The following is a 23,770-nucleotide window of genomic DNA, read 5'->3' as shown; positions in this document are numbered from 1 at the left end:
AAACTATGTCAGAAAAAAAGGGTGAACCAGTGCTAGAACAGTGGTTCTCAATGTGATTACTGGGCTCTAGCTCAGGCCTCCTGAAGCAGAAACTCTATGAGTCTGGAATTCTGTGTTTTAACAAGCACCCCATGTAGTTCTGATTGCATGCTAAGGTTTGAGAACAACTGCTGCAGAGAACTGACAAGTTTAATTTCTGTATCTAAAGCATCACTGCAGTTTCTAATATATGAAGCCATGTTAAAAGTAACGTTACCATAAGTGAAAACACCTTCCCTTGCACTATAATATTTGGAAATAAAATGTTTGTTCTTTTTGCATCCATATATTTGTGTTAATTACAGAATGTGACTGGAATAAAAAATGAAAGATCAAGATGCTGTATAATAGCTCTAAGTCTAATATTTGGTATAAAAGTAAGAGTGAGGGACTCTGGATATAGAAACAATAGCATTCCTAATAGTATAAACCCAATGTCGAGAATGGTTTACAGAGAAATTCTCCTTTAAAAACTCATAGCCACTCCTTACTTCCATGTTAGCCCTGTATAAGGGCAATAAAGAGGTGGCATATCAAAGTAACAATGATTATTTCCATGCAAGAATAAAGAATTTGGCAAAAATAATCTTTAGAATCATTCTCCTTCACTAGATTAGCAAGTCCCCTACAAAGAGTACCTCAACCCTCACTCATAATAGTTAGGTCTCTGAGCTATACTGGGGCCCAATACGATTCAGATTTTTTACATCCTTTACTGGAGAATAGTTCTTTGAATTTTTGAGTTTAGGCTCTAGTTAAAAAAACAAATCCTTGAAATATCAGAATTGTCTTTATTTTCCTTACAATTATTTATTAGACAGAACCTGAAAGGTAATCATGGTGTTAAATGTTAACTAGACTGTCAAAAGGCCATGGTTATCTCATGTTGATTCATGGTGACAGGAAATAATATTGTTATATTTTATACATTACTAAATTCTAATATACTAAAGTCTGCAAGAGAGAAAAATTTCATTTTAGACTCTTCTCAGAACTGTCATTATGGAGAAAAATTATTGGTTTAAGTTTTGCCTCCTTTTTTCTTGTTACTTTCTTTGATGGAGAAAGCTGGGAAATAAAAATGGACCCCACTGATCAACGTGGGCATTAGGGGAAGAAAAAATGGATCCTAGCATGAGACAGGAGGTCTAAATTGTATATATCTTGCATAATTATTCAAAAAATTAAGAGCTCACTATATACCAAAAATAATGGTATCTTAAGCAACAAAAATTTATTTACTATGAGTTTATGCTTTTACAGTAATACAGTTCAAATTTCTGTAATATATGGATGCAAAAAGAACAAACATTTTATTTCACAAAAACTAGTACTGAAGGCAAACTGTTTTCCCTTTTGGATTATTAGTAGCTATTTTTATTACTTAGTATATGAGAATAATTTTTGGACTCGTATTACAAGTTTTATACAAACCTATGATGTTTCCCAATGCCCACACTGCTTGCTCACAGACATTCTGATGGGGTGAATGGAGAAGCCTCAGGAAAAGTGGCACAGCATCTGATGCAAGAAAAAAACACAATACTTAAGGTTGAAGATACCATAAACCAAAAATCAGTATTTTTTTGCTGACACCTCAAAAAAAAGGGGGAATCTATAAAACTATATTTAAAATAGCCTCATTAAACAAATTTTATTGGAATAGCATTATTGGAAGAATTTTGACCAGCAACTATTTACTCAGTATCAAAATGAGTTATACAGACAAATGTTAAATTAGGCTTGTGAAATTTCATTGACAATTAAACCTGGAATTAATTTCAAGATTAATTCCTTATAGATTAAGTATTATCTCTAATTTGAAAAAAAAAAAAAAGTATATTATTGAAGTAACTCTTTTTTTTTTTTTTTTTAGACGGAGTCTCGCTCTGTCATCCAGACTGGAAGGCAGAGGTGGAATCTTGGCTCACTGCAATCTCTGCCTCCCAGGCTTCAGTGATTCTACTGCCTCACCCTCCCAAGTAGCTAGGACTGTAGGTGTGAGCCACCACGCCTGGCTAATTTTTGTATTTTTAGTAGAGACAGGGTTTCACCATATTGGCCAGGCTGGTCTCAAACTCATGACACTTCAAGTGATGTGCCTGCCTTGGCCTCCCAAAGTGCTGGGATTACAGACATGAGCCATTGCACCCAGCCTGAAGTAACTTTTGAACACAAATTTATGTTAACACATGTGGGTCTTTAAGATAGGCTAGTGATTCTTGGGCCATGTGAGATCTTCTGAATCAGAAAGTGATTCTGTTACTCAACTGGATGGGAAACAGAGATAGGTCTGTATCCGAACAAAATACTGCACTGAACAAACGGTTCTTCTTTCCTTCTGATATTACTTTAAAAAGCACTATTTAAGTATATGTAGCTCAATCATGCTTGTAATAAAAAGTAATTCACTTATGGGTTTCTTTTTGAAGCAGTGCCTCACTCTGTTGCCCAGACTGGAGTTCAGTGGTGCCACCACAGGTCACTGCAGCCTTGACCTCCCCTGGCTTAACTGATCCTCCTAGGTGCATGCCACCAAGCCCGGCTAATTTTTTTTTCCTGCATTTTGTAGAGATGGGGTTTTACCATGTTGCCCAGGCTGGTCTCTAGCTCCTGGGCTCCAGTGATCTGCCTGCTTCAGCCTCCCTAAGTGCTGGAATTACTAGCATGAGCCACCATGCCCAACCTCATTTATTTATTATTTTTGGTATATTAAAGCAGACTGGCAAGGTCAAAAAAAATTCTAAGTCTTTTTCTAATCTTTAAAGAACATACATAACGGAATGGAAAAAGTGTGAGAGGGAATAAAACATTGTTATGAAATCATAAAATTTACCTAATAGTTATACAAAACCAAAAAACCACAATAAAAACCACCTAAACCCAAAAGTAAACCAGTTTTAATAGGATGTGAGGTAATTATCTTTTCTAAGTAATAATATTACAAGTGTCTACAATAAAATGATTATTTAGATAACATCTTTGTTCCCCTTCAAAATGTACAAATTAGTGCTTACATTTTTAATAAGCTCAGAGAAGTATGCTGCTTACACATTTAAAGAGCATTTTAAAAGTATCTTCTTCAAAATTATTAATTTTTTTTGTTTGGTAGAAGAATCAAATAGTATTCATGAAGACAATACACTCGGGGTTTTACTTCCAACAGTAATTTTCCACTTACATCTCTTGAAACAAAAAAAAGCAACCCTATTATAATAACAATGAAAAAAATATTCAAGCCATTCTTTCAACTAGGACTACTTTATAGAAGATTTCTTTAAAATATATGATATGACCAGGCATGGTGGCTCACACCTGTAATCCCAGCACTTTAGGAGGCTGAAGTGGGTGGATCATGAGGTCAGGAGATCGAGACCATCCTGGCTAACACGGTGAAACCCCGTCTCTACTAAAAATACAAAAAACTAGCTGGGCGTGGTGGCGGGCACCTGTAGTCCCAGCTACTCGGGAGACTGAGGCAGGAGAATGGCATGAACCTGGGAGGCGGAGCTTGCAGTGAGCCGAGATCACGCCACTGCAGTCCAGCCTGGGCGACAGAGCGAGACTCCGTCTCAGAAAAAAAAAGATAAAAATCTCATTAAGAGAGGTTGCGGCCGGGTGTAGGGGCTCATGCCTATAATCCCAGCACTCTGGGAGGCCAATGTAGGTTGATCACTTGAGCCCAGAGTTAGAGACCAGCCTGGGCAACATGGCGAAACCCTGTCTCTACAAAAAAAAACCACAAAAATAAGCTAGGCACAGTGGCACATGCCTGTAGTCCCAGCCACTTGGTAGACTGATGCAGAAGGGTCCCTTGAGCCTGGGAGGCCAAGGCTACAGTGAGCCGAGATTGTGCCACTGTATTCCAACCTGGGCAAAAGAGTAAGATCTTGTCTGAAAAAGAAAAACAACAACAACAACAACAAAACAAAAACAAAAAAAGAGAGGCTGAGAGGCAATGTGGCAACAGGAAAAACTCCTTTATTTCTACTGATGTCCTATAAATAAAGTGTAACAATAATAATGTAATCTGCTACTATAATTAGGAAATGTTCTCATATTTAGAAAGGAATCAAGTGAATTTTTGGACATACAAAACTTCAGTCACCAGAATAAGAAGATTAAAGCAACATACTTAAGTTGACCTATTTCAATAACTACGTAGTAGTTTTATTTTATAATGTAAATTGCCATAGTTTCTTGGGAAAAATCACTATTTTTTACTGACTTCTTTTAAAAAAATACAACTATGTTTGTTAATAACCAACTTACTGGACTGAACTACTGCTTGAGTTTGTTCAGAAGTTCCAGATGCAATGTTTGTCAAAGCCCATGCAGCTTCAAACTGCAAAGAAGGACTACAAAAAAACAAGTATATTTAAACAGCAGGATTTTTACATTGGGCCAAATATCTAACCATTCTTCCCTCTACCATTTCAAATGCATTAAACATTTTGTTTCAAAAGATATCTATCCATCCAGCATATTTTTTTAACCCTCAACAACTGTTTCAAACATCTCTTCAGTATAAAAAGCATACAACCTTCTCCAGCATCCTTATTTTTAGTAAGAAATCTTTTTAAGATACTTGCATACTACTCCCCAAACAGTTTTCTCAAGTACCTATCTGGGCAAACTACTTCTTGCCAATTAAAGCTTAAAAGTTAAATTTATCAAATTTATCATTCTCAAGTTCCTGTTTGGCTACTACCTTCATCTCTTGGTGTTAACAAATCTTGCACTGTTTTCACTTTGACTTTTCAACTCCATCCCTTAGCCCTTTTCTTTTTTCTTTAAAGATCAAACTAATTACTAGAGAGTCTTGTCTTCTCCAAAGGATACATTCTAAATTAAAAAAAAAATAAAAATGTACTCACTTGTCATCTCTTTCAAGACAATGGACTAAAATGGGCAATATTCCAGATTTTATTAAGTCATCAATTGGTGGATTTCGATCACTGGACAAAAGCTTCCTGTAAGAGATAAAAACACCCTTGTGAAACTTAATAACATACAATATATTATGATTAAATTTAAATTCATATTTGACAAATATTAACATAAATCTGAATATCTGGTACAAGTGCCTTCTCTGAAATTAACAATTTATATAATGCAACCTTTTCTCTAAATCTATAAAAAGATATATAAATTAAATTTATAGAGATGACAAATAATTAGAAAAATAAGAATACAGATATGAACCACTTTACTACCTTTTTTTTGAGATGGAGTCTCACTCTGTTGCCCAGGCTGGAGTGCAGTGGCACAGTCTTGGCTCACTGAATGCTCTGCCTTGCGGGTTCCAGTGATTCTCCTGCCTCAGTCTCCCGAGTAGCTGGGATTACAGGCATGCACCACCACACCCAGCTATTTTTGTATTTCTAGTAGAGATGGAGTTTCATCATGTTTGCCAGGCTGGTCTTGAACTCCTGACCTCAGGTGATCCACCCGTCTTGGCCTCCCAAAGTGCTGGGATTACCAGTGTGAGCCATGGAGCCTCGCCACTTTACTACTTTTAATGGTACACAATAATATTATTCCCTCAGTAAAGTCCTGATTGTGACTTATAAAAAGAAAACTAATTTTTTTTTTTAAAAATGTTACTTTTGGACATAATTTTGAGTTCAGAGAAAAAAATGGGCAGATTTCTTTGACACAGCATTTACCTTGCTAAGCAAGGAATTAAGAGGTCACCAAAATATCCAAAATTATTCACACTAGGTCACAATAGAGTCAAGTGACAAAAGCAGGTAGGCTATTGGAATATGTTTAGAGCTGATATTAGTCCCTAATTCTTCATTCTACTTTACACACCAAATTAAAGGTCATAAAAGTCCAACATTTTCATCTCAGCAACTAAAGAGAAATGGAATAAGCACAGCAATGGACAGGAAAACAGCCAGAGAGATGCTAGAGAATCTGAGGTAAAAAAGACAGACACATCAATCACTGCTTTCATGGAGCTTATAAGATAAAAACAAAACCTACTGCCTATTTTCACATGTGTGAGACTACAGGTTTAGCTGATAAGTCCTCAGTGTAGCTTAATCATGTCTTCACCCACTGGAACACCCTGTATTACTATATAAAAGCAATGTTTATGAAAGCTTAACCAAATCATGTCCCTATATAAACTTTGTGATGGCTGCTTATTTACCACCTTTATCAATGTAAACTCCTTGACCTAGCTTTAAACTACTTCACGAGTTGGCTCCATCTTATAACTAATCTTATTGTCTGTAACTCAACAATAGGTTAGTTGTCTATCGCATTATTTCAATCGAAATAAGACTGAACCTATCCTAAACCCCTCACTTGAAATGCCCTGTCTTCTACGTATTCCAACTCTATTCTAAGTTCATTTCAAGTTCTATGTTTTACATAATACCATCTTTGAATTTCAAGAGGATTTATACAGCATAGCCCTACATTTGGTGTTATCACTACTTATTTTTTTGAGACAGGGTTTCAGTCTGTCACTCAGGCTGGAGTGCAGTGGTGCTACCTTGGCTCACTACAACCTCTGCTTCCCAGGTTCAAGCACTTCTCCCACCTCAGCCTCCCAAGTACCTGGGATTACAGGCATGTGACACTACACCCAGCCAACTTTTATATTTTTAGTAGAGATGGGGGTTTCACCATGCTGGCCAGGCTGGTCTCAAACTCCTGACCTCAACTGATCCCCTAGCCTCGGCCTCCCAAACTGCTGGGATTACAGGCATAAGCCACCGCACCCAGCCCCCTATTTTTTTAAAAATAGTTTTGCCTTTCTAATTAGCTTATAAAGTTCTTAAAAAGAAAGAATTATACTACATGCTAGTTCCTCAACACACAGCACAGTGCTTAGCATAAGTGGAAATTAAAAAAACCAGAAAAACAAAAAAAACAAACACTTAGAAAGAGTCTTAACCCAGTCTTAAACCTTCTCAAACAAGGCTTCATGAGATCAAGGGTCAAAATTTAATTAAAAAAATTTTTTTTTTACACTTCACTGAGGATATTTTAAAAGAGAAATAGCTTTTATTCTCCACATCATGGTGAATAATACAATTTTTACAAAATATAATATAAAACCAGCTTGGTGCCACTGTCTTGATTTGTACTAAGGAGCCTGCAATTTTACTCACAGTTGCTTTGCAATACCAGTGTAAACGTTAACACCGTGAAAAAAAGGCAAATAAAGTCTTAGAATTATTATGAAAACCAGTTTGCTCTTGCATACCCATGAAATTGCCTTGGAATCTCCCAGTGATCCACAGATCATACTCTGAAAACCTCTTAGAGTACACTGGGCTTTAATTTTCTTGCAGATTGCATGTTGATTAGAACTGCCCCAAAACTATCAAATATTCAGCTCTGACAATGGTGAGCATAATCAATTTCTTAATCATTCTTCCTAAAAACATTAATTTGCTATTTTGACAAATGAATGGTTCTGTGATTTTTCTGCCTACATAAAGAATTCCTCTCTAAGAAGTTCCTTTACCTCTGGTATACAATACTGTAGTTTTATAATTTCCCTATCAGTTCTAAGTTATTTAAGGTGGATAAACAAATACTGGAAAAAGCTAATAAATATAAAACAGATTCGTGCAGCACTGGATAAGGTATTGGATGGACCTATAAACTTTTGCCAGTTTCAAATTCTGTAACTAGGATCAATTTCTTACTTGTCTCTTTCCTACTGATAAACTCAACATAGGGTGTTATTCTTGTATTCATAAATACACAAAGCAACCACTAAATTGCATTATGATACAACCATGTCTTCCCTAACCTATTTATTAATACAAAGGTCTCAGTAATAGATTTTTCTGCTTCTTCCCTTAAAGTATGAGAGAGCACAGGTTTCACAATAGAAATGTACAAAACAGGCAGGGTACGGTGGTTCATGCCTGTAATCCCAGCACTTTGGGAGACTGAGGCGGGTGGATCACGAGGTCAGGAGTTCAAGACCAGCCTGGTCAAGATGGTGAAACCCCATCTCTACTAAAAAGACAAAAATTAGCCGGGCATGGTGGCAGGCACCAGTAATCCCAGCTACTCGGGAAGCTGAGGCAGAGAACTGCTTGAACCTGGGAGGCAGAGGTTGCAGTGAGCGAGATTGCACCACTGGACTCCAGCCTGAGCGACAGAGCAAGACTCCATTTCAAAAAAAAAAAAAAAAAAAAAAAAAAAAAGAATGTTCAAACAACTTGGTACTTCCTACCTGGAAAGACACTGGGAGTATATGCAGTCATTAATCTCTTTTTTTGAGATGGAGTTGCGATTCTACTGCCTCAGCCTCCCGAGTATCTGGAATTACAGGTGACCGCCAACACGCTCAGCTAATTTTTGTATTTTTAGTAGAGATGGGGTTTCACTATATTGGCCAGGCTGGTCTCAAACTCCTGACCTCATGATCCGCCCGGCTCGGCCTCCCAAAGTGCTAGGATTACAGGCGTGAGCCACCGTGCCCAGCCGTCATTAATCTTAATCTACATCTACTTATCTATGTACACTGACATAGTAAGATTATAATTCTGGATTTATTGTTTGATCAATATGAGGATTGTGAGAAGAATTAGATACCTGGTAAGGATCTGAAGAATCTGACTTAAAAAATTAAACCTATTCATTAGTAAAAGGTAAAGCTTTACAAATAATGTTTTTCTTTTACTCTATGGCATTAATTTGTTAAATCAACTTTCCCTGGCATCTGTATGCATTATGTACATTAAAGCTTCAGTGTACACACTTTCAACTAAAAATAAAAAAGTGTGAGTTAAAAAAACTGTCACCAATTTTAATACTCTAAACCAGAGAATTAAAAAAAAAAAAAAAATTTAGTTGATCTATTACTATTTACTATTGTTTGTCATCCAAGTTAAATTTGATTAACAGGGTCTACTCCATAGTAAAAATTCAAAATAGAACCCTGTGTAAGTTATAAAATCTAAACATGTCTTCAAAATTTAACTTACCTAGCAGCTTGAACTGCACTTAACTGAATTCCTTGGTTATCACTTGAAGCATTCTATAAAAAAAAAAATTTATGATGTAAATATATAATAATTAGCTGCTGAGGATAAGAAATATAAATGAAGAAAGAGTAAAAATCCAACTTACTTGAACAATAGCTTCTAGAGAGGTATTTTGCTGGGAAAAAAAGTTAAAGAGAAAACTCAGTTAAAAAGTCACCTTAAAATTCTTTATTAATGTTAAATCTTTCACTGATACTTTTAATTTACCAGAGTAACAATAACAATAACTTACCACTCTATAATCACCATCTATATCAGAGTCTTCACAGATATCTTCATGTGGTACATTCCTTCTCTTTAAGAGATGTTCATCTCTTTTATTCTTAAAAAAAAAAAAAGAAAAAAGGAAAAAATCAAAGAATTTGAGTTAAAAAAAACCTGAATACTTTCATACAAAGCTCAGGCAATCCTGTGCCTACAAACTGAAATATGAAGTGCCTTTTAAAAGTAAAATTCAAATGTAAAAAATTAAACCAAATTGTGAATTAACCACTCACACAAAACTAATTTGAGTCCCAATTCCCAAATATTACATTTTTAATGAACCGTGAACTATGTAAAAACAAACAAAACAAAAAGTTTGACTAAAAAATATAGTGTACAGTTTAAGCCAGAACCAAACACAAATATTTATTTAAAAGTACTAAACCATTTTACACATGATCTGGGAGCTCCTCTTTATCACCTAAAAGCAAAGTCAAAGCAGAAGTTGGGCAGTTCAAAGTTAGACAAAAACCAACAATGTCTTACAAAAATCAAGGGCCATTTCAACTTCACTTAAAATGCTGGGAGCAAATTTATAAATATAATCTCAACTATAATACTTCAAAGTTGAAGAAGTTTGCAACAAATTCTTTTCTGGGCCTTACTACTACCCATTAATAGCAGAACTATTTAATACAACTGTATCTCAATGATTTATACTTTTAAGCTCTTTATATCTGTTTTTGCACAATGATAAAGTTACAGGGTGTACCCTTTCAACTTCAAAAGTTTGTCAAATTCAGTCAAAATCTCTCCTTTTTCTAAAGAAAAATGCTTAGCAGTTGAGATTTTAAGAAGTTTAACTAAATTTAGTAAATAAAATTTAGTTATACAATAGGTTATACATTTTACATAAAAACAAAATATATATTTGGCATCTTGTATACAATGCTCTAATGTTGTTAGAATTATGCTTAGAAGTACCCAATATTAATCAGACTCACCTTCCTTAATTCAACTACAACTTCATTTCGTTGTCTTCTCATAGTCTACAAAAAAATTAAAGGAAAATATTTTTAAAATCACCTCAAATTCCATTATCCAGAGAAAACCACTATTAACATTTCAATATACACCTCTGATATTTTCTTCTAGCCATATGGATATAAAGTCAAATCTTACTCATAAAAAAATCACACTATGTAAATGATTTTCAATCTTCATTTCCCATTCATATTGCAAAACATGAAAAATTTCTTTGAAATTATTAATAGAGCTATAATATTGGCTATATCATAATTTTAAAAACTACAACATAAGATTTATAAAAACACAGAGGTACAAAGAATAAAACAGCCCATAATCTCACCCCTCATATGAACCAATGATATTACAAAAAATAACACACGTACAAGATTAGTAAATTCAACTGCTTTAAAAAAAAAAAAAAAAAAGCCAAAAAAAAGCCAAAGGAGCCCTCCTGCTCACCCACAATTTCCTTCTCTCATAGGAAACACTGTTAGATTTACCACGATTCTGACACACATCTATCTAATCCTGTTCTTTACCTTGTTTTGGTTTACTTTGTTTATAGACCTTAGAGATATTCCATGGTGATGTATAAAGACCAATTTCATTATTTTTCATGGCCACACAATTATTCTATGACACACAGTGGCCATTCTTTATTTTCAAATATATTTTTCTCATTTTTAAAATTACTTACTATAGGGATGTGTGCTCACTGTAAAACATTCAAATGTTCAGAAACAATATAAGTTGAATCTGTTTTCATATACAGGTTCACCTTATTCTTTCTAATGACTGTGTATTATGTAGCGGTAACAATTCAGAAAGTCATATTAGATGTCTAATAAATATCACAAACCTAAATCCAAAACTGAACTTCTCATCTTTAACATACTCCGCCCGCCATCTCAGCAAATGGTAATTCCATCCTCGCAGCTGCAAAGACCAAAAACCTTGGAGCCATCCTTGATTTTTTTTCTCTTACATTACATATTCAATCTGTTAGCAAATCCTGTTGGTTCAACCTTCAAAACATACAATCCAAACACAGATCACTGCCTCCTCTGCTACTATTCTGGGTCAACTTACCATTATCTCTCAACTAGATAACTGCAAAAGTCTCCGAAAATGTAGCCCTCCTGCTCTTGCCCTCTATCTTCCTCTGGAGTCTATCATAATGACAGCAACCAGAGTAATCCTCATAGGACTCATAAGGAGTCTTAATTTTTATGTGCCATGGACTCCTCTGGCAGTCTGGTATAATCAATGGACACCTTCTCAAATAGTGTTTTTAAATACACACACACACTACATATGTAGTTACAAAGGAAACTACCTTGATACATAGATGTAAAACAAAGAGCTGTAAATATAAAAAAAAAAGTGTAAGTGCTTCTTTATTATCACATTAAATGGGATCTTAGCAGTAGGTCTAATAACTACTATAATTTCAAAGTAATGATGACCATAAACGCAACAACGAGGTGATTTTTATTGGTGGTAACAAGGTCACAGGTAATTCTAATATTACTATGGTTAACTGGCTACATTAAGTGAAGGAAACATTGTTTCAGTTATAAGTTAGTGAAAATAAAGATGTAATTTCTTCTAAATTTCAGGGGCCCTCCTGAATTCTACCCATAGACTCCAAGGAAGGAAAGGTCCAAGGACTCAGTAAAAAATATTTTCTAAAAGTCAGATCATATCATCCTCCTGTTCAAAAATATCCAAAGGCTCTCACACGCTCCACTTTGGACTTAAAAGCCCAGTCTTTACAATGGCTTACATCCAATCAAATCTTCCCACCTCATTCCCTCCCCAAATACCACCGTTTGGATCTTAGCTCCTACCTATCTCATTCTGCTGTACTCACACCAACTTTGCTATTTCTTGAACAAACTGGAAAGTCTCTTGTTGCAAGGCCTTAACTAATACACTATATAGTAACTTCTCAGAAGATGGTCTCCAGAGTCAAACTGCCCGGGTTCAATTTTTTTTAGCCATACTACTTACTAGCTCTTTGTACTTCAGTTTCCTTATATATAAAATTGGGATAGTAAAAACACCTTCTTCATAGGACTGCTGTTAAGGATTAAATCAGCTAAAATATGTAAAGTACTTAAACTGTCCCTGGTACACAGCAGTGTGTGTGTTAACTTATTATTATTGCTGCTGCTATTTCCTCAGTTTGGAATGCACTTCCCCTACTACCTGCAGTGCTCAGTCCCTTATCTCTATGGGAAGGCTTTTCCCTTCCTGACCATCTGCCAACTCTCCATTTGGGTACTTTCTCTTTCTCTCTCTTCCCTGCCTTATTTATCTCTATACCATTTATCACTTTCTAATATACCATGTAACTGTATTTGGTACAGATATTTTTAAAACACCAAGAGTCAACTTTAAAATAATAAAATAGACTGCAAAATGAGTAAAAATAATTAGCTAAATACTACAGTAAGTGTTAACATCTATCTCATTTAATCATTATAGCCTTATGAGGTAAGAATAAAATAATCCTTTATTTCTTTTTAAAAATAAGAAAACTGAGACTTAGAGAAGATAAATTGCTTGTCCAAAGCTGGCTAGGATTACAACCCAGACAGTCTCACACAAAGCCACTTAACCACCAAGCCATATTGTTTTCTACACTTCTCAAAGTCAGAGTTCAAGTGAACTGGAGAGCCAATCGTTCACACTAAAGCAAAAGTACTATTACCAACACAATGAGCTTTGCATAATATCACAATATGAAATCAATAAGCTATTCTAACAACAAAAAACTATGACCTATGTCTCAGGCATAGAAAATAATATCTGTAGGATGCATGACTTAAGACTGTTCAACAAATAAATAAGACTTCTGAGGGATGGGGTATTTCCAGTTTAAGGAAAGTTTTTATTAGCAATCACTTCATCTAAAGTAGCAGGATTAAGGTACAATGGGCTTTAACTTCTTTTTATTAGAGCAAACTAATAAATAAATCCCAAACAACTACATACTGCATATTTACATAAACGTTTTGTTTATCCCCAAAAATTTTCTCCCATTATATTACATATTTATTAAATCTGGAGATTTACGAAAAATTTCCTTTCTTTTTTTTTTTTTGAGACGGATTCTCACTTTGTCGCCCAGGCTGGAGTACAGTACGAGGATCTCAGCTCACTGCAACCTTTGCCTTCCAGGTTCAAGCGATTCTCCTGCCTCAGCCTCCAGAGTAGCTGGGACTACAGGCGCATGCCACCATGCCTGGTTAATTTTTTGTATTTTTAGTAGAGACGGGGTTTCACGGTGTTAGCCAGGCTGGTCTTGAATTCTTGACCTCGTGATCCGCCTGTCTTGGCTTCCCAAAATGCTGGGATTACAGGTGTGAACCACTGCGCCCAGCCTGAAAAATTTTGTTTTTTCTTTTTACTTGATACTCATTTGTTACAACAAAATCTGGAGGTTTTTCAATAATTTGAAACCACTAATATTTATCAAAACAACTTAGCACTGTAGTAACAATGTAAGACCAGGCTATTACCACTTTCACAGAAACTTTGCAAAATAAGAGATTTGACAATCCCTTTATTATACAGCAAGAGTTTCTTTTCCTCTCCAAGGTAGAGAATGAACGAACTGGTAGAGAGAAACCCTATGCACCACAGCCTGGCAGCATTTTGCTGTTTTTTACAGCAAATGCTGTAAAACATTTTACAACATTTTGCCATGTTTTTTACAGCAAACAGTTGTTCTTTGGGACCCCATGAAAGGGGTATATAAGACTTCTAAGCCTGTCCTTAAAGAGCAGGTTTTGTATACTACATGAAAATATATTAGTTGTGAATTCACATGACTTATACTGATGCAGTAAGCAGTGGTGTCAATTAGAATTCCAAAAAGCTGACAAACTGGACAAAGGCTTATGTATAGGTCAAAGAGCTATATAAAGGACAAAGACTGTAAGTGGGGGAGGTTGAGGACTGCCGCTGCTATTTTCTCAGAGGAGGTGGGCAGAGTTTAGGCAGATCACTCAGATATTTTATATTTCTTTGCTTGTCAGACAGTTATAAAATTATAAATTCAGGCAAAAGGGGATAAGAAGTTGATAAAAAATTTCAAACAAGTCAAAACAGAATGCTAGTTCTATTTAAAAGGAATGCAGTTTGTGTACTTAACGAATATTTACTATGCATCCATCACTGTGTTAAGCACTAGGGATTAAACACTTTCCCTGCTTTAATGAGGTGTAGATTCTAGTATTTTCTTTCCACTTAATTGCTACTTAATTTACAATTAGTGGCTACTTGATTCCTGCTAATTTTCAAGTCAGTTTTACCAACACATGGTTTTTCTTTAAAGTCCTAAAAATTGTTAATTTAAAATATGATATAGTAATTACTGTATAATTTTGGATATTTTAAATTTTCTTGAGCAAAGTTGGGATTTAGTTAGGACTCAATCTCACTAGAGAAAAAGTTTAAAGAAAATTCTTTCTAACAATACAAAGATAAGAAATATAATGCCTTGTTTTTATTCCACCCAGTCTGACTTTCACTGATACCTTAGGAAGGTTAATACTTAGGTAACAGCACTACAAAAAGAAAATAAGAATTAAAAAATTTATACAGGCATGAGAGATCTTCTGTGTGGTAACTAGGATATACTCTAAAACTGAATTAGATAATGAATGTGAATTCAATGAAACTGAATGTGATAATGGTTGCACAACTATGAAAATTTACTAAATATCACTGAATTCTGCACTTAAAATTGGTGAATTTTATGATAGGTAATAAAGTGGTTTTTAAAAGTTATACACACACACTACACACACACACCTTCCCTCCCCAACGTGAGTTAACAGTAAGTATATTACTAATTTAGAGCCTTCTGGAAAGCATTCACTCAAACATTTATTAATCACCGATTTGCCAAGCATTAGAAATACAAAGATGGACCAGACACTGCATATCTATGCCCTAAAGGAGGTAGCACTCTTATGATACAGAAATATAATTTAGTAAAATAGTAATAAGGCCCAAACTTAGCAAATAGCAAGTGCCAAACACCATTCTAAACATGTTACTTGAATGTACTTATTTAATACATGTATTAATAACATGCACACAAGGTGCTCTGACAGTAAAGAGGGTAATTACTAAAGGTAACATATAAGCTTAATTTTCAAGACTGAACGGCAATCCATTTAGAGAAAGGCATTCCAGGTAGAAAATACAGCATGTACAAAAAGAAGAACTATGAAAGATGGCATGTGTGGAATCTGCTGAAGAATACCAGAAGCCAGAAATGAACAGGTAGGCAAGGAGACAAATCAATCACATAACATAAAGCTAAGCTACACTTTCCAGAGAAAAGTGAGTTACTGGTGATTTCAACCCAAATTATCATCACAACCCAAACACATTTGGTAGGTAAAACAGTTGTTCAACCCGATTACATGGCGAACCAAAAGTTAAAATAGCATAACTAGAAAAGTGTGTTTTCCTATTTCTTGTTTTTCTCTCTCTGCAGCAGCAGCCATCATGGTGCTCAATCATGCCTTTGTCAAACAGTATTTATGTTGGCAAACTGCATGTAATTTGCAAATAAATTACATTATGACAATAAAAGGGAAATTTTAAATGCCTAACACTGTTAAATGCTTACTCAAGTGGGTCAATCATTAATACCTCCTAAGGATAAAAACCCATATTAAAATCCTTCATTTTGGCCGGGCGCGGTGGCTCAAGCCTGTAATCCCAGCACTTTGGGAGGCCGAGACGGGCGGATCACGAGGTCACCAGATCGAGACCATCCTGGCTAACACGGTGAAACCCCGTCTCTACTAAAAAACACAAAAAACTAGCAGGGCGAGGTGGCAGGCGCCTGTAGTCCCAGCTACTCGGGAGGCTGAGGCAGGAGAATGGCGTGAATCCGGGAGGCGGAGCTTGCAGTGAGCTGAGATCCGGCCACTGTACTCCAGCCTGGGCGACAGAGCGAGACTCTGTCTCAAAAAAAAACAAAAAACAAAACAAAACAAAAAAATCCTTCATTTAGAAAAGTTCATTTAAGAAGTAAGTTTAGTTCAAATTTTCAATCTGTAGATTTATTTCTCAGAGGTAGCACTTATTAATACTAGTATTGAAGGCCTGAAGTTCTACTAGAGATGAGCAAAAGCCTTCCCAAGCAGAATCAAGTTCTTATCTCTTCAAGAAGTGATAAGATTAATGGACACTGAGCATAAGTGAAGAAGAGTTTGAAAATACATTGAGTGTAGGAGGCCAGACTTAATCTAGGCAAGCTATTGGAGCAATATTAAGAACTAATTCTAGTCTATAGATACCATACTTTAAAATGATCCATATCTAAACTGTAAGCATTGAAAATTTATTAGTACATAAATATAATTTTTTAAAATTGCCAAAATGTAAGAAACTGTTAGGTGTTAACTCCAAAGAATGGAATTAGAGTTGCACTATCTCTTCAACATTCAAACAATAGGAACATGTATTAAATTAAAAAGTTATACATATCTATCTGGAAAAGTTACAAAATAAAGAAGGAAAAAATCTGAATTCCCAGAGTTCTCTATATTCATCTATCTTTTGCAAGAGATGACATATGATAGAAGAGAAAATAAATGCATACATCTCCCAAGATGGTTTCCTAGTATATGGTTATACTACTCTACTAGCATATGGCTACTAGTCCCAGTTCTACCTTTAATGAAATCATAGGCAAGTCATGACCTTTATGGGTATTAATTCCTTCACTTGTAAAGATAATTCGATAGATCCCTAAGATCTTTTACGCCTCAAAAACTGTATCTTTTTTTTTTTTTTTTTCCTGAGACAGAATCTCACTCTGTCGCCCAGGCTAGAGTGCAGTGGTGCAACCTCGGCTCACTGTAACCTCAGCCTGCTGGGTTCAAGTCATCCTCCTGCCTGGAGTATCTGGGACTACAAGTGTGCACCACCAAGTACGGCTAATTTTTGTATTTTTGGCAGAGACAGGGTTTCACCATGTTGGTCAGGCTGGTCTCAAATTCCTGACCTCAAGTGAATCATCCACCTCGGCCTCCCAAAGTGCTAGAATTACGAGTGTGAGCCACCATACCCAGCCAATTTATTCAACTTTAGAAAACAATGTCAGGCCGGGCGCGGTGGCTCAAGCCTGTAATCCCAGCACTTTGGGAGGCCGAGACGGGCGGATCACGAGGTCAGGAGATCGAGACCATCCTGGCTAACACGGTGAAACCCCGTCTCTACTAAAAATACAAAAACTAGCCGGGCGAAGTGGCGGGCGCCTGTAGTCCCAGCTACTCGGGAGGCTGAGGCAGGAGAATGGCGTAAACCCGGGAGGCGGAGCTTGCAGTGAGCTGAGATCCGGCCACTGCACTCCAGCCCCGGCGACAGAGTGAGACTCTGCCTCAAAAAAAAAAAAAAAAAAAAAAAGAAAACAATGTCAAAAAGTATGTAATTGTCATTTGAAGTTACTATGCATGGCAATGTAGTTTCTATGCTAAGAATCATGAAAAAGTCATAACTCAAAATTATAAACAATAAAGAGCTACTTTGTGGCTCTGGTACAGTTGCTTGGTGTTTTCGTATCATGCCAAAAGGACATGTGAATCCTTGACCTTTCCTTTTCTTTTCCCCGAGATGGAGTTTTGCTCTTGCTGCCCAGGCTGGAGTGCAATGACGCAATCTCAGCTCACTGCAGCTCACCACCTCCTGGGTTCAAGCGATTCTCTTGCCTCAGCCTCCTGAGTATCTGGGATTACAGGCGTCCGCCACCCACCACACCCAGCTAATTTTTTGTATTTTTAGTAGAGATGGGGTTTCATCCCATTGGCCAGGCTGGTCCTGAACTCCTGACCTCAGGTGATTCACCTGCCTCCCAAAGTGCTGGGATTACAGGCATGAGCCACTGTGCCCAGCCTCCTTGACCTTTCAATAGCTAGTTTTGGTAGCAGAGACAATTACCAAACCGTGTGTGTGTGTGTTCATGTATACGTGTGCACTGGCAAAGAGATGGTGTTTGACAGGGAAAGAAAAAAGTTTAGAAACGACCATAGGTTTGGTGAGACACATATAACCTCTCAGGGATGGGAAACACTGCAAGATAAACTTTCAGAATCACTTATAGAAGGCAACTGAGGACAACCTATAAATAAATCTACTCTAGTAAACAAGCACATATATGTTTTATATGAGCACAAGGGAAGGTACTCTAGGATTAATGGGTTATAAGGGAATTGATCAAATGCTACCAAGAATGATCACTTCTCTTCAAACCCCCTGCAAAGATCATGCCAGTGCACTCCAGCTTGGGTGACAGAAAAAGCCTTTGTCTCAAAAAACAAAAAACTTTGAATCCTTAACAGAAGAAATAAAATTTCACAAATTGTTTGAGTGACTTGAAGAAAACTCAACTCATGGGAAAAGACACTGGGAAAAATTACCGAGGAAGAGTAAGAGAAGAAACGAGATATACCCAAATTAAGAAGGTCACTAGAACCCAAGCTTTTATATTACTACTGATCTTTTTACTGTCTCTATAGTTTTACCTTTTAAAGAATGTCAGGTAGTTGGAAGTATATAGTCTTTCAGTTTGTCTTGTTTCTTTTAGCAATATGCATTTAAGATTCTCCACATCGTTTCATGGCTTAATAGCTCATTTCTTCTTAGCACTGACTAATATGCCACTGTCTGGATATACCACAATTTATCCATTTACCTACTGAAGGACATTTTAGTTGCTTCCAAGTTTTGGCAATTATGAATGAAGCTGCTCTGTGTGGACCTAAGTTTTGAACTCATTTGGGTAATTACCAAGGAGTGCTACTGCTGGGTCATATGGCATGAGTATGTTCAGTTTTATACTGCCTCTCAAAGTGATTGTACCATTTTGCCTTCCCGACCAACAATGAATCAGAGTTCCTGCTGCTCCACATCCTCACTGGCATGTGATGATGTTAGTGCTCTGGTTTTTTTGTTGTTGTTGTTGGTGGTGGTGGTGGTAAAATATACATAACAATAAAATGTACTATCTTAACCACTTTAAAATTTAGAAATTTAAGAAAAACTGTAGTAAAAAACACATAACATAAGCTTTACCATTTTAACCATTTTAAAGTGAGTTCAGTAGCATTAAGAACGTTCGTACTGTTGTGCATCGTATCTCCCAAAACTATCCTGGTCTTGCAAAAACGAAATACTACATCCATTAAACAACTCCCTATCTCCTTCCCTCTATCCCCTGGCAACCATCATTCCTCTTCCTATTTCTACACATTTGCCTATTCTAGGTACCTTGTATAAGTGGAATTATACAGTATTTTTTTTTTTTTTTTTTGTGACTGGCTTATTTCACTTGGCATAATGCTTATGGTTCACCATGTTGTAATGAGTCAGAATTTCCTGCCTTTTCAAGTCTAAATAATATTCCACTGTATGTACATACACATTTTATTTATTTTATATATTAAATAACCTTTTGCTTCCACCTTTTGGATACTGCAAATGCTGCTACTATAAACTAGAGTGTACAACTATCTTAGTTACTGCTTTCAATTCATCTGGATATATACCCAAAAGTGGAATTGCTGGGTCATATAATAATTCTATTTTTCACTTTTTGGGAACCACCATTCTGTTTTTCATAGTAGCCTCACCATTTTACATTCTCACCGATAACACACAGGATTCTGAATTCTCCACATCTTCACCAACAGTTATTTTGTTTTTGTTATTTTTATAGTAGTCATCTTAACTGGTGGGAGATGGTATAGTTGTTTTGATCTACATTTCCCTAATGATTACTGATGTTGAGCATCTTTTCATGTGCTTATTGGCTATTTTGTTTATCTTCCTTAGAGAAACATCTTTTCAAGCCTTTTGAACATTATAAAATAGGATTTTTGCTATTGTTGAGTTTTAGGAGTTCTTCATATATTCTGGATACTAATCCTTTATCAGATATATCATTTGCAAATATTTTCTCACATTCTGCAGGTTGTCTTTTCGCTCGATTGTTTCCTTGGCGGCACATCAACTTTTCAGTTCGATGTTGTTCCATTTGTCTATTTTTGCTTCTAGAGCTTTGAAGCGTCTTATCCAAGAAATCAGTGCCAAGACCAAAGTTATAAAACTTTCTCTATTTTCTTCCAGTTTACCAGTTTCAGATCTTATGTTTAAGTCTTTTATCCATTTTGAGTTGATTTTTGTATATAGTACAAGGGTCCAATTTCAGTGTTTTGCATGGTGGATATCAAGTTTTCCCGGCACCATTTGTTAAAGGACTATCCTTTCTCCAATGTGTAGTCTTGGTATGTTTGTTGAAGATCATTTGCCTGAATATGCAGGGGTTTATTTCTGGGCTCTCTATTCTGTTCCACTGTTTATGTCTTTATGCCAGTACCATACTGACTTGACTACAGTAGCTCTGTAATATGTCTTTCAGTCTGGAAGCATGAGGTCTCCAGGCCTGTTCTTTCTAAAGATTGTTTTGGATATTCAGAGTACTTGTGGCACCTTATGAATTTTAAGGCTGCTTTTCTATTTCTGTAAAAAATGCTGCTATGATTTTGATAGGGCTTGCAACGGAATATTTAGACTGCTTTGGGTATCACGGACATTTTAACAATATTAAGTTTTCCATGAACATTGGATTTTTTTCCATTTGTGTTTATTTCTTTCAGCAATGTTTTGCATACAAGCCTTTCTTTTATTTGGTTAGGTTTATCCGTAAGTTTTTTTTTTTTTTTTTGACACTATTGGAAATGAGATTTTCTTAATTCCCTTTTCAGATTGTCCACTGTTAGTGTATAGAAACACAGCTGTTTTCTATGTTGATTTTGTATCCTGCAACTTTGCTGAATTTATTAGTTCTAATCATTTTTGTGGAATCTTCAGTGTGATTGTGCCATCTGTGAACAGAGATAATTTTACATCTTTGTTATAGATTTGGATGTCTTTCATTTCTTTTTCTTGCCCAACTGCTCAAGCTAGCGTTTTCAGTACTATGTTAAAGAGAAGTGCCAAGGGTGAGCATCCTTGTTTGTTTTGAAAGAGTCTTACTCTGTTGCCCAGGCTGCAGTGCAGTGGCAGTCACTTCAGTCTCAAAATCCTGGGCTCAAGCAATCTTCCCTCCTCAGCCTTCTGAGTAGCTGGGACTCCATGTGCACGCCAGCATGCCTGGATAGTTTTTATTTTATTTCTTCTTTGTAGAGACAGGGTCTTGCTATATTGCCCAGGCTGCTCTCGAACTCCTGGGCTCAAGTGATCTTCCCACGTAGGCCTCCTTCCAAAGCACTGGAATTATATGCATGAATCAGTACACACTGCCACTGCCTTATTTCTGATCTTACAGGAAAAGCTTTCAGTTTTTCATCACTGAATATGTTGTTTGCTGTGGGCTTTTCATATATGGCCCTTATTATGTTGAGATAATTTCCTTCTATTCCTAGTTTGAGTGTTTTTACCATGAAAGGGCACTGAATTTTGTCAAAGTTTGGCACTGAACTTATCCTCCATCAACTGGTATGACGGGGTCATTTTTGTCCTTCAGTCAGTTAATGTGGTGTATCATACTGATTTTCCAATGTTGAACCATCCTTGCACCCCAGGCATAAATTCCACTTGGTCATGGTATGTGATCCTTTTAATGTGCTAATGGATTTGGTGCACTAGTATTCTGTTAGGATTTTTGCATCCATTTTCCTCAAGGATATTGGCCTGTAGTTTTGTTTTCTTATAAGGTCTTTCTCTGGTTTTAGTATCAGGGTAGGGCTGGCCTTGAGTTTGGAACTCTTCCATTTTTTGAAAGAGTCTGAGCAGGATTGGTATCAATTCTTCTTTAAATGTTTGGTAGAATTCACCAGTGAAGCCAATGATCCTGGGCTTTTCTTTGTTGGAAGATTTTAAAATTACGGTTTCAATCTCCTTGCTACTTACAGGTCTAGTCAGATTTACTACTTCACAATTCAGTATTGACAGGTTATGTGTTTTAGGAACTTATCCATTTCATCTAGGTTATCCAAGTTGTTGGCATACAAGGCCATACATATCCTTTTGCAATACTCTTTTCTCTACAAAAACATATGAAAAGTAAAAACATTGTCTTACAGGAGAAAATACCCAAATATAGGTACATAAATAACTGCTCTAAGAGTTCAGTAAAGGGAAGATTCATATGAATTGATGTGATTAGTGAAAACTTAACTGAGTTGTGGAGGTTTAAGTTCAACCTGGAAGCATAAATAAGAAACGGCAAGGTAAAGGGGAGACTAGAAGGTGTTTCCAGGAGAGACCCAGCAAAAGCAAATACAGAAAAAGCAGAACTGAATGTTAAACGTGAGGTGGGTTCACTAGCTTGAAGTAGAGAGTCAGAGATGAAGTTAGTTGGATGGGGGAATTATCAACTAAAAAGGTAAGAATTTGGACAAGTAATTTCACTTTTATACCTCTACTAGCATTTATGCAGCAAACACTCAAATACCTGTTAAATCAAATTGAGAGCCTGAAATGCCTAGCTAATTAAGAACTTCTCAGTGCCTCTTAGAGATAATAGGAAGCCACTGAAGGTTTTTGGGTGGAGAAGTGAAAATAGCAATGATGTTCTGGGAAATTTACCAAAGTAACTGCATTCTAATGGTTCTCATCTGGGGTGAGTTTGCCACACAAGGGATATCTGGCAATTTCTGAAGACTATTCTTGGTTGTCACAACTAGGAGGGTGGGATGTGCTACTGACATCTAGTAAGTAGAGGCCACAGATGATGCTAAACATCCGACAGTGCACAGGACACTCCCCCACCCCCAACAAATTATCTGGCCCAAAACGTCAATAGTGCCAAGGATGAAAACCTTTGCTGTATTCTAACATGAGTTACTCTCATGAGAATTCAAATTAAGTTCAAATATGTTTGAAAAAATGTACACATGAAAAAGGAAACAATCCAAAAGACTAACAGCAGTGAGAATATGAAAGATTATTTTAATTTTTCCAAAAATTGTATTTAAAATGATCATGCATTACTTCTATCAAGAGAAAAAAAAATTGATCTAAAAATTCTGACTTCATCACTACGCAGTCTATACATGTAACAAAACTGCACTTGTACTCCATAAATTTATATAAAAATACATAAGATAACCTTAAAAATAAAAATTCTAATTTAGTTACTAATTCTAATCAGAGTACACTCCTGTTTTCTTTTAAAAATTTTTTCATTTAATTCTCTCAAATATTTACTTAAATGCTGACTATATACCAGGCTCTGTGATGAGACTTAAGAATATAGTGGTATACAAAATAGATGAAGTTTCAGGGAGCTTATAGTCTGATGGGAGAAACTAACATTGAGTAAACACACAAATTATCATCAGTGCTCTTAAGGAAAAGAAGGGGATGGCCTCTGTGAGTAAATGACTTTGAAGCTGAGATTCAAAGGATGAAAAATAACCATGTAAATGAAGGGAAGA

The 23,770-nt window shown here is 36.1% G+C and overlaps 1 protein-coding gene across 2 annotated transcripts in view; it reads right to left on the bottom strand.

The window, feature by feature from the left end:
• The window catches only part of KPNA4 (karyopherin subunit alpha 4), a 67,491-nt gene that overhangs the window by 30,958 nt on the left and 12,763 nt on the right, over positions 1–23,770 (bottom strand). The window contains exons 1-8 of one of the 2 annotated variants that reach the window (XM_030928117.1): positions 11,158–11,226; positions 10,274–10,318; positions 9,298–9,387; positions 9,151–9,180; positions 9,006–9,058; positions 4,917–5,012; positions 4,312–4,397; positions 1,474–1,560 (exon numbers count right to left, since the gene is read on the bottom strand). In XM_030928117.1, the coding sequence (XP_030783977.1) occupies positions 1,474–1,560; positions 4,312–4,397; positions 4,917–5,012; positions 9,006–9,058; positions 9,151–9,180; positions 9,298–9,387; positions 10,274–10,315 (484 nt within the window). In that variant the 5' untranslated portion in view covers positions 10,316–10,318; positions 11,158–11,226. Of the gene's footprint in view, positions 1–1,473; positions 1,561–4,311; positions 4,398–4,916; positions 5,013–9,005; positions 9,059–9,150; positions 9,181–9,297; positions 9,388–10,273; positions 10,319–11,157; positions 11,227–23,770 lie in introns of those variants that run through there. The other variant, XM_010366715.2, reaches the window with a different exon arrangement.

This window comes from Rhinopithecus roxellana, chromosome 1 (genome assembly GCF_007565055.1).
Source record: "Rhinopithecus roxellana isolate Shanxi Qingling chromosome 1, ASM756505v1, whole genome shotgun sequence".
In the NCBI taxonomy this organism is placed as follows: domain Eukaryota; kingdom Metazoa; phylum Chordata; class Mammalia; order Primates; family Cercopithecidae; genus Rhinopithecus; species Rhinopithecus roxellana.
This window is presented reverse-complemented; position numbering and strand designations above follow the sequence as displayed.